The sequence below is a fragment of the Eulemur rufifrons genome, chromosome 23, assembly GCF_041146395.1.
Source record: "Eulemur rufifrons isolate Redbay chromosome 23, OSU_ERuf_1, whole genome shotgun sequence".
NCBI lineage: Eukaryota > Metazoa > Chordata > Mammalia > Primates > Lemuridae > Eulemur > Eulemur rufifrons.
In genome coordinates this window covers 15908572-15921208 of record NC_091005.1, presented here as the reverse complement: position 1 = coordinate 15921208, position 12637 = coordinate 15908572, and the positions used below count along the sequence as shown (strand labels likewise).

At 39.7% G+C, this 12637-nt stretch overlaps 1 protein-coding gene across 1 annotated transcript in view; it reads left to right on the top strand.

Moving 5' to 3' along the window:
* The window catches only part of SF3B3 (splicing factor 3b subunit 3), a 42698-nt gene that overhangs the window by 14550 nt on the left and 15511 nt on the right, over positions 1-12637 (top strand). The window contains exons 9-14 of the mRNA XM_069497792.1: positions 534-699; positions 2959-3054; positions 5523-5595; positions 10567-10718; positions 11181-11336; positions 12120-12275. Coding sequence (XP_069353893.1) covers positions 534-699; positions 2959-3054; positions 5523-5595; positions 10567-10718; positions 11181-11336; positions 12120-12275 — 799 coding nt within the window. The remainder of the gene's footprint in view (positions 1-533; positions 700-2958; positions 3055-5522; positions 5596-10566; positions 10719-11180; positions 11337-12119; positions 12276-12637) is intronic.

Sequence of the window (12637 nt, the reverse complement as noted above, 5' to 3'; positions counted from 1 at the left end):
GTGGTTTTTGGCTTGCATTTCCCTAATTGGTGATGTTGGTTGAGGTTTTTTTTCTTTTTTTTTTTTTAATTAGAGACAGGGTCTTGCTCTGTTGCCTAGGCTGTAGTGTAGTGGTGTTATCATACCTCACTGCAGCCGTAAACTCCTGGGCTCAAGGGGTCCTTCTGCCTCAGCCTCCCAAGTAGTTAGGATTACAGGTGCACACCACCATGCTCAGCTAATTTTTAAAAATTTTTTGTAGAGATGGGGTCTCGCTATGTTTCCCAGTCTGGTCAGGAGTTTGAGGCTTGTCTTCAACTCCAGGCCTCAAGTGATCCTCCCGCCTTGGCCTCCCAAAGTGCTGGGTTTACAGGGCTGAGCCACTGTACCTGACCTCCTTGAATTGTCTTGAACAAATCCCAGCTAGCATGCTTCATCATCATACCTAAAATTAATAACAGTAATATCTGATGGCTCTTGCATTATGTCAATGTCAAATGTTGTCTTTAGACAGAACATGTTAACTCAAATTTCTCTTCTCTGCTTTTCCCCAGTTACTTATATCAAATTGCACATCTTGGAGATGATGATGAAGAACCTGAGTTTTCATCTGCCATGCCTCTGGAAGAAGGAGACACATTCTTCTTTCAGCCAAGACCACTCAAAAACCTTGTGCTGGTCGATGAGTTGGACAGCCTCTCTCCCATTCTGTTTTGCCAGGTGTGAGCCTTTCTAGTCACCTCCACAATTAGCAGTGCCAGCCAACTGATTTTGTTTATTTTTAACTTAATTTTTATTTTTAAATTTTTTCCCTTATGAGTCATTTGGGAATTACCAGCTGATTTTGAATCTAAAGTTGAATGAGTTTAATGTTTTCTTCCAGTTAAATTAAGGTCTAGTCTAAGAAACACATATGTTAGCATATCTATGAAATCACAGGCATGTAAAGGTGAAGTGGTTAGAGCTAAAAGTTTGGGCACTAAAAACAATAAATCCTTGTGCTTTTTTTAAAAAATTATGAAACTCATGTATAATGTAAAAATTCAAACCATGTAAAAGGTAAAAGATAAAAGTCTTTTCCTCAGTCTTCTCAACCCTCAGCTCCATTGAGGCCACTGCTGTTAACAAATTCTTGTGCTTACTTCCAGGCATTTTCTTTGCATCTGCAGTTATGTGTATGTTTATATATGTTATCTTTTGTCTTTTTAAAGTAAGTGGGTTGATACACTGTATGGTATTCTGAATTTGACCTTTTATCACCTAACAGTCTAGTTATAGCTGTATGCATTTCTTTTTATTTTCTTTCTCTCTCTCTCTCCCTCTTTTTCTTTTTTTTTTTTTGAGACAGAGTCTCACTTTGTTGTGTGGGTGAGAGTGCCATGGCGTCAGCCTAGCTCACAGCAACCTCAAACTCTTAGGCTCAAGCGATCCTCCTGCCTCAGCCTTCTGAGTAGCTGGGACTACAGGTGCTGTTCCACCACTGCTGGCTAATTTTTTCTATTTTTAGTAGAAACGGGGTCTCGCTCTTGCTCAGGCTGGTCTTGAACTCCTGACCTCAAGCAATCCTCCCGCCTCAGCCTCCCAGTGTTAGGATTACAGGTGTGAGCCATCACGCCCGGCCTTCTGTCTTTCTTTTTTTAAATGGCCCAGGCTGGAATGCAGTGCCATGATTGTAGCTCACTGCAGCGTTCATCCTGGGCTCAGGTGATCCTTGTGTCTCAGTCTCCTGAGTAGCTGGGACTACAGGTGTGTGCCACCATGCCCAGCTATGTATCTATGTCCCTTATTAAGGCTTTATAAATAACAAAATGATGCATTTAAAATGGGTACGCTAGTTTTTTTTTTTTTTTAAGAGGGCAGTGTGAAGGCCATATACATTCAGCACTCACATGCTTATTTGTGTGACTGGTCTACAGAAGGTTAAGAATTTTCGTTTGAATTGTCCTGTTTGCCAAAACTACAATACAAATGATTCACGTCTTTTCACATATTCATCAAGACATAATTATACTTGAAACCAGCTAGATGTCTGGGATATCACTATGAGAATGCATGGCTTTGCTATTTGGTGGCTGAATGGCCAGGTACAGAGTTACCCAGTAGCTGGTCAGCTACATCATGGGAGCATCCATAGGTAGGGCAGTGTGATTCTGTGTAGTCTAACGAATGGCAGGTGTAATGAATATAATTTTGCAGTGGTAGTGAAGGTAAATGATAACGGGAGGTATCTATAAAATTAAATGTGATAGGAATAAATGTGTTTGCTATTGGTGACAAAGTCATGGGTACTGATAAGGTAGTTTGTTACCTATATATATATATTTTTTTCTTTTGTTTCTTTCTTTCTTTGTTTTTTTTGGGGGGACAGAGTCTCACTCTGTTGCCCAGGGTAGAGTGCCATGGCGTCAGCCTAGCTCACAGCAACCTCAAACTCCTGGGCTCAAGCAATCCTCCTGCCTCAGCGTCCCAAGTAGCTGGAACTACAGGTGTGCACCACTCCGGCTAGCTAATTTTTTGTATTTTTAGTTGTCCAGCTAATTTCTTTTTATTTTTAGTAGAGACGGGGTCTTGCTCTTGTTGAGGTTGTTGCAAACTCCTGACCTCAAGCAATCCCCCTGCCTCAGCCTCTCAGAGTGGTAGGATTACAGGCGTGAGCCCCACGCCTGGCCTTCTTACTCCTTGGATTGAATATTACCGATGTTTTTAATTGGAAGGGAATGTTCAATTCCAGTTGGAGGTTTATGTCACTAAATACAAAAGGTCCTTTGCTAACTTAGGAAATAATTTAAGCTGCTTTTTTTGTTGGAACAAGTTGCTGCTTTAAACTGATTTCCTTTTTCAAACACTGAGGCTTTTTCTCTTTATATCCTAGGGCCAGTAGCCAATATGTAGGCTGAAAAGTAGTTTGTCCCCAAAGAATCAGTTGTGTTGGGAAACTTAGCACTGGTAGACATTTTTTTCTCCTTTTTCTCTGTGCAGATAGCTGATCTGGCCAATGAAGATACTCCACAGCTGTATGTGGCCTGTGGTAGGGGACCCAGATCATCTCTGAGAGTCCTAAGGCATGGACTTGAGGTAAGATTGGAATTTCTAGATAATCTGCAAGGTTTTGAGGGAAGCATTGATGAAGCTAAAAGTTATGGCTTTACTCTGATGTGGTCAAAGAAAGAGTTAATGTATCTATGAAAAAGTATGTTTATCCTTCTCTCTTTCCCTAAAGTTTATACTTTAGATTTCTTATTCTTTAGTTGTTAGTGTGGTAGCTCCAGGCTCACTAGCCATGACATGGGAGGCTAGGAAATCTGCATGGAACAATTCATTCTCTATTTTCTTCTCGTCTTAGTCTTTTTTTTTTTTTTTTTCTTTTTTTTTTTTTTGAGACAGGATCTTGCTCTTTCACCCAGGCTGGAGTACAGTGGCAGGATCATAGCTCACTGTAACTTTGAACTCCTGGGCTTAAGGGATCCTCATAACTCAGCCTCCCTGGTCACTAGGACTATAGACATGTGCCACCATGCATGGCTATTTATTTTATTTTATTTTTTGTAGAGATGGAGTCTCACTATATTGCTCAGGCTAGTCTCAAACTCTTGATTCTCTTGCCTTGGCTTCCCAAAGTGTTGAGATTATAGATATGAGCCACCATACCCAGCCTAGTCTTAGTCTTTATTCAGAGTTTTTAGATAGTAATGATGGGTATATATTTTTCTATGTTACTAAATTTGTTATCACTCTATGCTCTTAAGTAGCATCCTTTTTAATGTTTCTGTGATATTTCACCAAAGTGATTTTATTAGAATTTATTTAGTGAATCTTTTATTATTGGACCTTTTAAGTGATAGTGAGACACAAAATTATCTTCTGAAATCCCACATCCTCCTCTTACCATAGTCCTAGTGTTGATACCTTCTAGCAGTGGCCCTGGCTTTGATTTTGTTAAGAGTAAAATAAAATTTCCTGTAACGATTTGTTTTCAGAGCTTGGAATTGTGAAACTACAGCTCTCAAGGGTGCCACTGCCTGTTTTTATAAATTTTTATTAGAAACACAGCCAAGATGACCTTGGCTTTGAATTCTAGCTCTACCACTTTACAGCTGTTACCAAGCTTTTAGTAAGACATTATTATTAATACTTACTAATGGCCATTATTAAGTCCATTTTACATTTTCTTCTATAAAATGGACTTAGGGTACCTGCCTTAAAGGATCATGTGAATTAAATGAGGTGAGGGATATGAAGCATTTAGCATAAGATATGGCATGAAGTGTTAAATGTTACCTACTAATACTATTATTTCAAGGAATTTGAAGATTTTTTGACTCTTCCACAATATTCATCAGTTCACCACATTTTCAGTGACCTGGACCCAGTTTAGATCCATAGTTCTCGATTATTTATACTTACTACTCACTGAGTCCTAATGAACATCTGATGAAAACTAACACTTTCTGCAAAAATATGCATATATGCATTAACAAAATTTGTGTACAGTGTAAAAGATTAAGAATCATCATCAATTAAGAGTCACCATTTTTTAGTTTCCTGCCCCCTCACCCCTTCAAATCTGTAAACAAATCTTTGTTGTATATAAAAATATTTTTAAATTGTTGAACATTGCCTTGTTCCTATAAGTCTGTTGGACCTTGTTCTCTAGCTAGATCATGGTCTCAGCTGAGCAGGGTAACTGTCAGTTTTATATTTGGTGTAGAGTGTAGCATACTTGACATACTTTATTAAGGATAATGTTCTTAGGTCTTCCTGTTATTATATCCATAAACTAAGAAAAGGTTATTGTCTTCCTTGAATAAACTTGAGTTCTTTCTATAAAATGTGGTTACATACTATGATATAGTAAGTGGTCTGATTATTGTCTCTAGATAATTTAAATACGTTAATAATCTTTATTTTAGATTGGTTCAATATTACTAAAAAATTGCAAGAATTCAATTCAGAGGGTTCACATATAACCCACATGAAGTTTCTCCCTCTAGATCATTTTGTATTTATCTTAAGATACTTTATTTGCTCTCAGGTTTGAAAACCTATAGATCATTTAGAGGATTATTGACTCTGACCTTAAGGAGCCTAAAAATCTAATAGGAAAGACAAAATAATTAGTTCACTGAGAGGTGGCGATTAACTTATGACTGCCAGCCACAGGAGTGTTTTTCCTAAAGGATATATAACAGCATTTGAATTGGTTCAGATGGGATTTGGCCTGATGGGATGCTAAGTTAGATGGCTTATTACATTCCTAGTGGTTACTGCTGTTTCTGAGGAGGATACAGGCTTGCTGTACCCAAATGAAGGGTATGGTTTTGGTTGCAACACCTGTATCCTCCCATACATTCCATGACTTTTGCTAAAGTCTGACATGGGGACAGCCAGTACCTCTGTTTTGGTTCTTAGGTTCTTCACTAGATGATTTCATCCTTTAAATCCAGCATTTAGTGTGAACACTGCCTTTGAGACCTCACTGTCTAGTGTAGATGTAAGCAGGTAGCTGAGAGTTGCACACTCACTGGATTATCCTCTCCTGTCAGGTGTCGGAAATGGCTGTTTCTGAGCTACCCGGTAACCCCAATGCTGTCTGGACAGTGCGTCGACACATTGAAGGTAAGCAGCCCTTTCCCAATAGTCAAATGAGGGTCTGGGTGCCATTGCCATAAGAAGGCTTAAGAGGCTGCATTCCTGATACTTCTTCATCACTTCATCTAGCACCATATACCGGAAACATTTCTGGCCCAGCACCGTGTTTTTGAGGCTGTTCCAATTAGGATGCCTTCACCTGCTACTTCTTTTTGTACAAGTGGGTAAGGGGACATAGGGTGACTGTTCTTATTTCAGTACGTGAAGAAACATTTCAGCATCCTTACACTGTTAAGTGTAATGTTCTTTGACCTTATATTCATAAACTGGTTCTGTCTGTGTAAGAGATATGGTGTGAGGAAATATTGTTGCTTTTTCATTTTTCTTCAACTATGTGCTCAAACCACAGTAAAGTTCAAGATGTTGTTCTAGGAATTAAGAGATTTGATAAAGCTTATTAATTAGTCAGTCTTACTTGTGCTTAACAAAAGCAGAGATTGAGTGGAATCAGAATTTTAGAGCGAGTAGACAAGAAGGGATAGAGAAGAAAGAGGAGGGAATCTGAGTTCCTGGATAAAAATGGTCACGTCATTGTAAAACTTTGAAAGTGACGTGAGCATTTAGAGTAGTGCAGTAGCAGGGAAGTCCTGTGACAAATTGCGATCCCATAAAATAAACTCAGTGTTATTTTCCCTTTTATCACTTTGGGGCTATAGGTCATTTCTGTTCGTAGACCTCATTTTCCTCTTGTTCCCTTGGGAATGTGGGACCGGTGACTAAGGTCATCCTGATTGGCAGACAAAGCTTTTTTTTTTTTTTTTTTAGAAAACAGCTGTAATTTTTCCTGATATTTAGATGTTCTGGTTGTAGGAACAAGTTTAAGGGAGCTGGGAAATGTGTAGGAGGAAAACCTCTGTTATGTTTTAAAACCTCTATTAGTAGCATGTGCATTTTTGTGGATTTTGTTTTCATTGTAGGCATTGGAGTTAAATTTGAGTTAAGTAGAAAGGGAAAAATGAGTAGGAAATTGGTAGGCTTATTTGAGCTGAAAAGATAATTGTTAGATAATCAGCTTTGTATGTAATAATCTATATAAGGAAGCTGGTCAGTGTGATGAGTCCGTTGATGTTTGCCTTGGTGGCTTATTGATACTATGGCTCTTGAAGACATTGCCTAGACTTTTTGAATTAGAAAAATGCTTAGAGTTAAACTAGTATGCTCCCTCTTTTATTCTTTTAACTTTTTAAAACAAATTTTTCATTTTGATGCAGATTTAGGTTTATAGAAAAGTCACCCATCACTTTTATGAAGGAGGCAGAAAGTTACAGGAGTTAACTTTCAAGATAGCCCATCTAAGTAATGGGGACAGTTTCCCCGTCTCCTGGATCCCGATCCAGTGCCCATTTTGACCAACACTGTAGTCAGAGTCTGTGGGTTTTGCTGGTTTCTTTCAGGATAAGTTCTATGCTTTCATTGTGCAGTCATTTTGAATGCCCACCATGTACTCAGAGCAATTAACATAGAATCCCTGTCTCAGAGCACATGCCGTTTAAAAAAGAAGACAAGTACACAAAACTGTTGTGTTTTCTGATGTGGTGAACAGCACAAGCATGTTGCCGGGAGGGGTTAGAGGAGAGGGAATGGGCATGTGTTTGAGCATCAGGGAAGGCTCTTTGGAGAGAAGCATTGGCTAAATTAATGATAGGCAGTATGTTGCATGATGGAACTTGGAGCTGACAATTTTTCTCCTTTACTAAGTGTCAAAATCTAGGAAAGGACTATATCCTGGTAGATTTTACTCTGTAGATACTATTCTTTGGGTAGTCACCCACAAAAATAGGTCAGGTTCTCTCTGTTCATTCTTTTTTCAGATACCCCAAGTTACTTTTGAGTGAACATTGCTTCTGTCCATACATGGTACAGTCTTCCAGGCAAATACTAACCTTGGCTGGTACTTGGTGATGCATACTACCAATACCAAGCCTTTTTTTCTCTTCCACAGGTGGCTGGTGAAGGTGCCGATCACCACAGGTGTGTACCTACTGCTAGGGTCTTTTGTGGGGTCTTATAGTTTACCCATGGAGAGGGACCTGCACAAAATATTGAGGCTGCCCTGATGGTGTCTCTCAGAGGGTAACTTTGCAGTTTTATGTCAATGTGCATCATAGTGATACACACCCATCTGCCTGTTCATCAGATGGGCTGAGGCAGGGATCAGCTTCTCTACTTTCTCCCACAGAATTTGTAAAATATGACTAATTTTTCTTCTTTCACTAAGCTGAAAGAGCCTATAGCTAGCAAACCTTAGCTTCATGTTCTCCCTTGGAGTTGTACGTTCCAGGTGTACTGACTGAAAGATTAGGACCTGGGGGGAGCTTTTGAGTATATTCAGGACTTTGCTGAAGCAAGAGAAGCATCAGGTACTCTGACTATACAGTGAATGAGAATGAGATATTGGAGGTGTCAGTCATCTGGATGGTCGCTCACTTTACCCTTTGGAGTGAGCTGATGATTGAGCCTTAGATCCTAAGGCAAGGGGAGTAGAAGAGTAAAGCATTCCCCTCTCTGGGGTGCTTCAGCAGTGCTCAGACAGATAGCAGCTATGTTTTTTGGAGACCTATAGATGCATTCTCATACCGTAATAGATTCTTCACTGGGTATGATGTGATGTTCCTTCACATGAGACTTGCAACCCCTAGAAAAGGGCAATGTGGATATTTATAGTTTTTAGTCATTTTCTGTGACTGAAACTTGGCTTTGTTCCAAACTCCAACTTTTAATCTGTAATCACCCTAAGACATGAGAGTAATCTGCTGCAGGTCTTTCTTGCTGTAGAATGAAAGGGGTAGAAGTTACAGTGTGCTTGATATTCACAGGGTAATGAATATTTTGAGGAACTCTGTGATGTAAAGGAATTTTCAGACCTCAATCATTGCTCTGCCACTTACTGAATTGACCAGCAATTCAATTTAAGCCCACCGAGCATCTCTTTTCTTTTATATCTGAGCATTCTGCGGCCTTGGTCAAATGGAAGATTAGGACCCAGGCGCACTCTTCCTCCCTTCCTCCCTCCCCCATGCCCCCATTCTCTTTGACATAAGTCAGAAAGTATATGGTCTGTTTTCTAGAAGCTCCCCTCTTCCCCTGGACTGAAGAAAAGAGGCTGGAAATCTGGCTGTTAGAGCCCTTTGTTGTTTGGCTTTTTAATTTGTTCTGACACAGCTTTTAAGGTATTAGATTTCAGGAATAAGAACATTAGGACTGATACAGTATTCAAATAATGTTAAAATTAAGCAATTTCTGTTATTTTTACACACCAGAAATTTCCAATTCAAAAACTGAGGGCTGGAGTATAAAGGTTCCAAGTTTGGTGTCATGTGGAGATGGATTTTGGTTTAGTTGTAAGCTATTAAGACATCCATTTTGGGGACAACTATGTCCTTACTTATTTTATGATAGCAGTCTTACAAAGCCATTTTACAAGATATCCTTAAGGCATTTGATATATGTTGATAGTTATGACAAAACAATTAAAAAGCAAGGTTCTTGTTGACCAGTTTTACTCCTTATGAGTAAATTGGAAATTGAACCGTTTGTGGATAGCCATTAGAGCACACCCACTGGGAAAGATCTTTGTTCCTTGCTTTTCAGCCAGCCCAGTACACACATGTGTATTAACTGAAACAAAAATTTTGCAAAGCAGTAAGTACTTAACTTTACTATGTGTTAGGCAGTCTCATAAATTATATTTGTTTCTCTTATAAAGTGCTGATTGCAACCCACCAAATTGTTTTATGTCCTGCTAATAGATCAGAACACTATTGTAGGCCACACCAATTATATCTCTTCACTTGACTAAAAAAACTACAAAGAATGCTGATTCTGCTGAACTAATCTAGTAACTTTAGTTCACCTGAACCTCATTTGGAGCAATCAAAACCAAGTGTGTCCTTCGTGTGGGTGGGGTGGACTAGCCCTGTGGCACTGAGATCTGACAGGGCGGCTGAGGCAAACAGGATCCTGTAGTTGCTACTGCTAGGAGTGAGATGGCCACTCCAATTTAATACCTTTTCTTGTGATTATGTTCCATGTATGCTTGATTTCTGGGTAAGGGGGACAGAAAACGGAGAGTTGATGCAAAAATAAAATTGTAAAGTAGAGAAATCTCAACTTCTTAAAAAATAAGCGTGCCATTGTCCGATATTTATCAAGCTTTATGCCAAACATTGTGCTGGATATGGGGCACACACACATAAGCTCTTCTGTGTTGTAGAGTGGGATATATGGGAAATAGAAGGCCTTTAACTATGGGATCTACAGGAGAAACTCATTAGTGTTTATTTATCCAACTGGGTTTCATTATGAGAAGCAGATCCTAATAGGATTGCGCATGATCACTGGATTGTTGTGTTTCTAAATAGTGAAAAACCTCAGAGGTCAAGGAATAACAGTATAAATACCCCACCCCCGCTCCCAATTCCTGGTTATCTAGTGTTTCTACATCATTCCCATTAGGACTAGGATTCTCAGTTTCCAACTCTAGAATGACTTAGTCTCGTGGAGGCTTAAGTAATCTGTTTTATTCATTAGAGCTTGTATTCCTACATAAGCTTCTTTTGGAAGAAGTTAGTATCTTTCCTAGTTATAGGAGTATCTTTCCAGAATGGGTTGTGATTGGCAACTGGCACAATTGTGCTCTAGCTTGAGAAACATAAATATTGTAGTATTCAAAAATTCCTCATGCCTCTGATTCCCTTGCTTTGTCCGCTCTAATTTTTCCAGCACATGTCTCAAAATATTAAGGAAGCGGAATATATCTGTAGGCTGTTCTGACCCCTAAATATCTTTTGGATCATCCTGTGCTCTTCGTGTGTGTATGTGATGACTGCATACAGAAGTGCCTTGGAAGGTTTCTGGAGAGAAAACTCTTAGTGTTTCACTTGACTTTGTAATTCTAATGAGTTCTTACCTAACCAACTCCTTTCTTTCCTTTTTCAGATGAGTTTGATGCCTACATCATTGTGTCTTTCGTGAATGCCACCCTTGTGTTGTCCATCGGAGAGACTGTGGAAGAAGTGACTGACTCAGGGTTCCTGGGCACCACCCCAACCTTGTCCTGCTCCTTGTTAGGAGATGATGCCTTGGTGCAGGTGAGGATTGTCAGAACTCGCTTACCTACTCAGCCTGCATTGTTCTTTCTTTGCCCTCATTGTGGTGCAGGCTGCTATTGTTGATGTCTCTTTCCACCCTCATTTGCCAGCAAGCTTTAGGGAGGGAACATTTAATTTTGACATATAACATCCCCTCTCTGCTGTTTTTCTCTTTATAACAGAGCCACATCACTGCTGCTTTCATCTCTGTTAAACCTGTTTATAAGTATTTTGTTAATGACCTTTGAACTTGTTTGAAATAGACATTGTAAAACATGAACTTTTAAAAAGCTGACCATGCCTGTGGCCTGTTAACTCTTTTTTGTCACTGACCCAACTGGTACTTCAAATACAGGGGCTCCGGATCAGACAAGGTTGACAGATCCAATAGGCATGAGGGTCATTCTGAGTGATGAGTCGAATAAATTGCTAAGTCAAGTTTCCTTTTGTTGTTAACTCTAGGTGTATCCAGATGGCATTCGGCACATACGAGCAGACAAGAGAGTCAATGAGTGGAAGACGCCCGGAAAGAAAACAATTGTTAAGTGTGCAGTGAACCAGCGGCAAGTGGTGATTGCCCTGACAGGAGGAGAGCTGGTCTATTTTGAGATGGATCCTGTATGTTATTTTACCATTCACTGTGGGACTTAGTGTGTAGAGTCCAGAGGTAAAGATGGGAGTTGTAGTTCAGGAGTCTAGATTATAGCCACAGGAAAGAGAATTGGGGAGTAAAAATGTCCACAAGCCAATCTGGCCCTCTATGGAGGGGAAAAAAGAGTAAGTTGGTGTGTGTCTCATTCTAATTGGAGCTACGAAATGCCGTCCTCGTAATGAACTGAAACACTTGCTCCTCCTATACTTCGCCCTCTACTTTTTCAACAAATATTTGGCATAGATTTAATTTCTGCAATTTGAGTCCATTTCAGAAAATTTCTTTTGCTCTTCTATATGAAAGGATAGTGGGTACACTTAAATATCTTATTCTCAGGAAGTTTCTAGTATGGCCAACTTTTATAGTCTCACTGTACTTATGGTTGAGATTTCTTTGTAACTATCATGTTTGAATTCGTTTTTACCCAAAGTATTCTCTTGAACAGAGAAACAGTTTTATCTGTTTCCATTTCCTGAGAGGTTGCCTTAGAAAATTTGTGGCACATTGACCTTGTCAAAGGTCTCTTCATTCTGTGGTAGGTGGTAGATATTAATTTTTCTTGCTATTAGCCTGTTAAATTTAGTCTTGGGAACTCAGAGAAATTTTTGTCACTGACTAAGGAGTGAGAGGAAGCAGAAAGAAATCTAGCAGCCTGTCTTCCTTCTCTGGGCCTAGGGTTTTGGGGCAAATTAGAGAATCTTGACCCATCTCTTTTTAGTTTTGACCTCCTGCTGTCTTTACTCCTGTAGTCAGGGCAGCTGAATGAGTATACAGAGCGGAAAGAAATGTCAGCAGATGTGGTATGCATGAGTCTGGCCAATGTACCCCCTGGAGAGCAGCGATCTCGCTTCCTGGCTGTGGGGCTGGTGGACAACACTGTCAGAATCATCTCTCTGGACCCCTCAGTGAGTGACAACCTTAACTTAAAGGATCTTCTGGTTGGAACCTGAGCACCTGGCCCCCTCTTGATGTCCATCTCTGAGATAAGCTGGGCTGGACCTCAGAATCTATACCCGTTGCTTCTCTTGATTATCATAGCAGCATATCTGAGGAGTCTTTTGCTGTGCTTTAAGGATGTTGATCTGAGATTACTTAAATGTTTCTTTGGCTTAAGCCTCAACTCCCTTCTGTAGTTTAAACCATAAAACTCAAGACTGTTTGCCTGAAAAGCAACTGACTTGCTCCAGATCCTAGGTGACTTAGGGAGGTGTCCTTTGTATGTTTATTTTTATCATTATGCACTTTGACAAAAAGAGGAAAGCATGAT